The 6,536-nt window shown below is 33.3% G+C and overlaps 1 protein-coding gene across 1 annotated transcript in view; it reads left to right on the forward strand.

Moving 5' to 3' along the window:
- The window catches only part of GPC5 (glypican 5), a 746,092-nt gene extending 743,605 nt beyond the window's left edge, over positions 1-2,487 (forward strand). Inside the window, exon 7 of the mRNA XM_027771471.1 lies at positions 2,278-2,487. Coding sequence (XP_027627272.1) covers positions 2,278-2,487 — 210 coding nt within the window. The remainder of the gene's footprint in view (positions 1-2,277) is intronic.
- The last annotated feature ends 4,049 nt before the right edge of the window (positions 2,488-6,536 follow it).

Here is a 6,536-nt window from a genome sequence, read left to right on the forward strand (position 1 = left end):
CTATAGAGACAGAAGATATCAAAGAAAGTTTCCAAGAAGTAGGTGTTGCTCAGTCAGAGGATAAAGAGGCTATCAGTTTTCTCTTGAACACATTATCACACTTTAGCAGCTCAAGGCAGCATCCACTTATTAGCTTACAATAACACAGATCAGAAGTCTGGGCCTACTACTCAGGGACTCACAAGGTTGATTCAAGGTGACATTCACATTTGGCTTGATGTGATTCTAGGGAAGAATTGGCTTCCAGGTTCATCTAGGTTATCGAAAGGACTCAGTTGTAGGACTTCAGATATCAGTCCTAGTCTTAGTTCTGATCACTCTCAGATCCTAGTGGCCGCTAGTAGTCCAGGTCCTTGAAGCAGGGCATTTGATAGGCCATTCACATCATCCAAGCTTACACCTTTAAGACCAGAATGGAGATCCCTGTATCTCACTCACCTCCCTAATAATTCCAATGTCTCTGACTTCTAGTTATAACCAGAGAAAACTTTCTGCTTTTTAAGGAATTGATGTGATTAGTTCCACCCAGATAGCCTTCTTTTTTATAAACCTCATATCAACTGGTTAACGACATTAGTTACATTTGCAAAAATCCATTTGTTCTTTTACAGATATGAGGAAATTGAGTTATTCAGTAACTTACTCAATACCACCATGACGTACAGTTAATATATATCAGACTAGGATTTATTTCTAAGCATATTGGATGTTAGAGTCCAAGCCTTTTATGATTATTCTAAATAAATGATAAATGGTATATTTCACAATAACAAATCATACATGATATAAAATGATACCATTTATTCTTTCTCTCAGATTTGAATTTTCACATGGTTCATTACATATCTGTTTCCCTATTGCTATGTTCCTCCACTTTCCAGGAAGTAGCAAGCACATTAACGTATTAAACATTGTATAGAAGCTTTATTTAACATATCATTTACTAAATTCACTTGACCTTGAAAGAAACCTTTTTAATGTAACACCTACTAACATAGTTTATGTGAAATATTGATAAACACAAGTAATTAAAAAATTATTGTCAAGGGTTTTTTTTTAGCATTTTTATTCTTGGCTAGGGAAATAGATATTTTAAAGAACTATCATATTTTAGAATTAAAACAATTGTTTTTTTATTTTAAAAGTTTATTAATTTCAAAGTCCAGTTATTGATATACTGAGGCTATTTTGTTCCATGTTCTACAGTATGAAATGTTGTCCTTGGGTTGTATGCTTAATTATTGTCTGCTAATTGATACTATTATTTGGAAAGTCACAGAAGTAACAACCCTAAATCTATTATAAATCACGAGTATTTAAATGCCCATTAAGTAGCAGTTTATTATTAATATACACTACTCACTAGTGCTCTTCCTTAATCATGTATACTCCAAAACTGCTTTAGAGGTGTAAATAATATGCATTGGACAATTTTATTCCATCTTAGCTTTAAATGAAATATCCTATTCATAACATCACTTTTTTGAAAAGTTCAGACATTTCAAATATTATTTGAACTTATTTCTAACATTCTTTTGTTAGAGGGAGAAATAGATATTCCATCTATTGCTCATAAAAGCAAATGAAATAAATAAAAATCCAGAACCAAGAAGTTGCTCAAATTTCTTAAATGAGTTGAAACTGAAACATTGGATAGTACCTACATCTTTGGTCCCAGGAATCAGTTCTGTGCCCTATGCCTTGAACCGGGTATTTGATCTGACAAAGTTACATAAAGCTTTCAAATAAATTTTTGAATACATGTTAAATAATTTTAAATCAATTTTGGACTTACTTAAAATAATTCTTTTGACAAAATTCTTTATGGAAGAGTGATACTTTCTTTTGTGAGAAATTTACAAAACAGTTGGTTTACAAGACAGCACAATATAGTAAAAAGGCAGTTGTGTTATATTAGAGCTTGATATACTATTACTATATACTCAAACATAACTTGTTCAGAAATGAAGGATTTTTCATCACTACCTATAAGCAAAAATGCCTGATTATATTTGCTTCCCAAAGCATTATTGAAGACATTATCACAGAGCAAATACACAGACCGTAGCTCTTTATGAATGGAAGATGTTGCCTGTTATTTATTATTTTAATTTCAATTGTTTCTATTTTTCTTGAAGACTTCCTTTGGTAGGGTGTCTACACCAAAATAGTGGATCACCCTAATAGAATACTTATAATTTCTACATCAGTTACTGAATAGAGTTCTTAGAAGTTTTGAACTTGTATTAAGAAAGACTTTTTGGTATCCACATTTAGTTGTTGCAGGGTAGGTCACCAAAACCTGACAGATGGGAGATTCTTCCGCTGGGCAGTGGTGGAGGCATGATGGAACAAGTCAGTGGAGATTGTGATGATGAAGATGGCTGCGGTGGATCAGGAAGTGGAGAGGTCAAGCGGACTCTGAAGGTCACAGACTGTGAGTATGTGATTCTAACACCATTTTCAATAACTGACTTCAAAATGTAATTAAGGACAATTATTATTATGAACATAAAGAAATCATGAATTCAGAAGCAGGCACTAGGAGTTGGAAATGAAAATTATCCTAGTTTCAGCTTATTTAGGCCATGCATTCTTGGGGCTTGGTTTGTTTTTACTTAACAATTTTAAAGGGAAATGATTCTTTTCTATAAAATACTAGTGAATGATCACCAGTTCTGTCAATTATAAAGATTTCAAGGTGAAACAATTCTTAATAGGTAATGGATATTAAATGTATAGTGATAACTAGCGTGAAACCAAGAAGGGTAAGTACGACCAAACAATTTAATTGTGCCTTTTTTGTATTATCATGCCATTTTATTGGAGAGTTCTTTCTGTATTCGGTTTTTGCCAGGGTGAAATTGCAAAGAAATTGATGTTATGAAAGTTGTTATGAAAAACTGCTTGGGTTTAACTCAGGTGAATTCACTCTTACCAAAAATTCTTATCATATAGTCATTATATTTTGATTGTGTGATTCAAAGCCATTTCTGCTATTGCTAGAATGATCAAAACTTCCAAATAACAAAAAAAATCACCACCAATATATTTCCTTTTCTGATTTTCACATATAAGTTGATAGATAGAGGGTCGTGGTGCTCCATTGTTAGGCTCTTGCATTTGCTTATATGGACAAGACACCAAACTTGAAAACTGGGTGTGGGGAGCCAAAAAGGAGATGTGAGGAATGTGCAGGATGTGACCACCAGAATAAGACCAGGGTCTTGATTGGGACATGGCCTTGGGTGGCTGGATTGTTATGAGCAGAATATCTTGGGATTGTTTTGAACTGAATGTTCCAAAGTATTGTAATAACAACCTGATAATTTCAGTAAGGACTTAAAACCTTACATCACAGAAGTCTCTGAAATTTGTATAAAGACTAGCAATAAAGTACATTCGAGGCTGACCAGTATTAACTGGCAGTCCTCCCGTTTCTATCCTGTCTTCTTGTCTTTCTTTAATCCTTACCCCCCAACTCAGGAACTGTTCACCATCGACAGGTCCGACAACTGGGAAAAACAGTATTAATGTATCCAGAGCAACTATTCCTTTAGTTCTGATTATACTAAAGGTAAAGTAAAAGTAATCTTCCAAACACGTGCAGAGCCAGTTGGAGGTTGGTCTGATAGTCTCCCTCCCAATCTCCTAGTGGCCTGGGGACAGATGAGTTCTTTGGTGGGAGAATTCACTTATATTTTAGTTCTCTTACAATGACTTAAGAACACTATACATGTTTCAGATGTCAGTTCTCTATTCTTTCTAGATCTAGTTTTTCAAGCCAAATATCTTGGTTAAAGGAATGGAAGCTAAAAAGAGGTGTAAAATCTAAAAGACAATTAACATCAATAAATACATTTTTCTGTTAGACATAATAAAAAATTTTAATTAATGTGAAATGTAAATGGATAGGAGTTAGTGCACTTGATCAGCAATTGAACAAAGTGCACAAAATTCACAGTGTAAATTAAGTATCTTCTCCTCTGTGAAGAGATAATGATTCCTTGTTATCAGTACCAATAGGGTTTATTAGGTTAGTTTTTCCCTTTTCTCTTTCTTTGGTTGTTTAGGGAAAAAAGAAAAGCAAAATGAAAAAAAAAGTATTTTCACTAGAAAAAAAATATATTTTTACCAAGAGTTAAAATGTCCTCCACAGTATTAAGGGATTATGATACTCATCTATAAGGATAATATTCAATAGTCTATTATTTTCATTCTATCTAGAGTATTTATATGTACTATAATATCATTGATGTTTAAATGTTAGCAGGATTTTAGGTATAAGCAAAAAGAGCATTGGTGGAAATTTCATCTAAAAAGTGTGTGTGTGTGTGTGTGTGTGTGTGTGTGTGTAGAAGTGGCATTTTATATATGAATTTTTCACTTTCTGAAGTTATTTATAAGACCATCTACTTGTTATATATTAATAGATAACTCCTTCTGGTTGGTTTCATGAGAAAAGTGGAGATGGTGAAGGATATTCAACTACTAATAGTTTTCTCACAAAACTATACTTGTCAATACGGCAAAAATGAATGTTGTACTTCAAAACCTTGGTTTCAATTACTGCAAAAATGGACAGGTGTCGTACAAGCAGCTACCCATCAGAACTGGGGATATTTAAGATATAGATGGTGTTCAGCAACTCCAGGCAAACATTACAAAAAATCCACATCTGCTAAAAATGGGTTGCCTATTATGTTTCTAAGAGTTTATAGCTGTTGCTTTTCAATTTTTAATAAGTGGTTAGGAAACCACTGTGGATAAAATGCCGAAATGAAGAGTTACGGGGAAAGTAGCAAGGGGTAGGTCACATTTCTATTTTTGTAAAGCGTTTCATTTCTTCTCTTTTGGGTTAGTCTGATATATTGGTAAGGCAAGTTAAGACATAGTTTTAGATGATCTAACAACTCAAAACTATTGTGCTCTAAAAAGTTTTCCAGGATGTCATTTGTGTTGAGAACTTGAAACACATCATTACTTCTTTCTTGTATTGACTACTTACCTTTATTTTTTGTAAGACACGACATAAGTAGAGCACTGTTTGTTACCTTAAAAAAGTCTGATTAAAATAAAGTTTAGATGTCTATCTGTGTAGTTATAAGGGATGATACCAATTACTACTAGTAGTGTGTCCTACAAATTTAATGATTCTGCACCGTTTATGCAAATGTACAAAGTGGATCCTTTTCTAATGATTCTTGAACTAGTTTTCTGTTTCTGTTCATGTTTATTTTAGGTAACAAAGGAGTCTATATATTTCAGTATGTAAAGTTTTACTACCACAATATTTAGGTATTTTAGGCATCATTTGTTTCTATCAACTTTATCATCAAATTATGGAAGCTTTTTTGGCTTTTTAAACTAGCTCTATTTGTAATTCTACCTGTAGACTATTACTAAGTCTAAACTAATATTGTTCTTGTCTAAAGAAGCCATCTGTACTCTGTAATTTTTAGTTTTAAGAAACTGAAAATAGGGGGACAGGCAGGTGCCATCAGTTGATAAGCTAGACTCCCACATGATCATCCACAGTTTGAATCCTGGACCTGACAGCTTGAAAATCATGCCAGTAAGATGTGTCTCTGTGCTCAAATTCCTAGGAGGATATTAGAGCAAATGAATTGTGGCTTGATCTTTCCCCCTGTGAGGGCATCCGAGTAACCTGGAATTGTAGGATTGCAGTGGCTTTAAACTGTCTTTGTTGCCTCTCCTTCCCACCTCTCCCCTCTCACCTGTCATTATTTTTCAGCACCTAAATGGTGCAGGTTCGAAACATATATGGAACTCTTCTTTTCACCATGCAGGACAAACTTATTACCAACTTAATATCACTAAAATCAATACCTCTTCATCTATTTGACTACTCTAATTTCTGTAATTCCTGGTAGCTTCAGATGTTGAAAAACAAGCCAGAGTGCTATCAAACACAAGTGGTTGCAAAACTATCCCTTGTGTAATTTTTGAAAATCCATAACAGCGTGCTTATGATTCTTTTGTGATATTATGATTTAAGTTGTAATAACTCTGCTTTTTAAAAAAAAAAAAACACGTAACTCATGATCAAATTTATTTTGATAAGATACCAGACATTCAATAAAAGGGTAAATTTAAGTTTTGAAATTGTTTGATATAACACATCTCTGTCTATTGTTATATTCATCATTGCTTGTACAATATTACGTATAACTTTAAAAATTCTAAAATTTTAATACTTGATTACATAGTCTCAAAACTTTGTCAACACTATTTAAAACTATCCCTGGTTCCACAAACCTCTTTCTGAGTCCCAATAGCAATAATAACAAGATACCCTGCCATTCACCTGACTTTTTTTTTTTTTTGGAGAGATTTTCTAGCCTCTAACAAATACATCTACATGATGGTACTAAAGATAACTATGTGCATAGTAAAATGAAAATGGCACTTCTTTTGGCCACCAAAGAATAAAGGATGCTAATTTATTTAGTAATCCAAGATTGTAGAATGAGTGGAAATTCTTGGCTCTCTCATATTTATTTTCACCATAAACC

The sequence above is a fragment of the Tupaia chinensis genome, unplaced genomic scaffold (assembly GCF_000334495.1).
Source record: "Tupaia chinensis unplaced genomic scaffold, TupChi_1.0 Scaffold000033_1, whole genome shotgun sequence".
In the NCBI taxonomy this organism is placed as follows: Eukaryota; Metazoa; Chordata; class Mammalia; order Scandentia; family Tupaiidae; genus Tupaia; species Tupaia belangeri.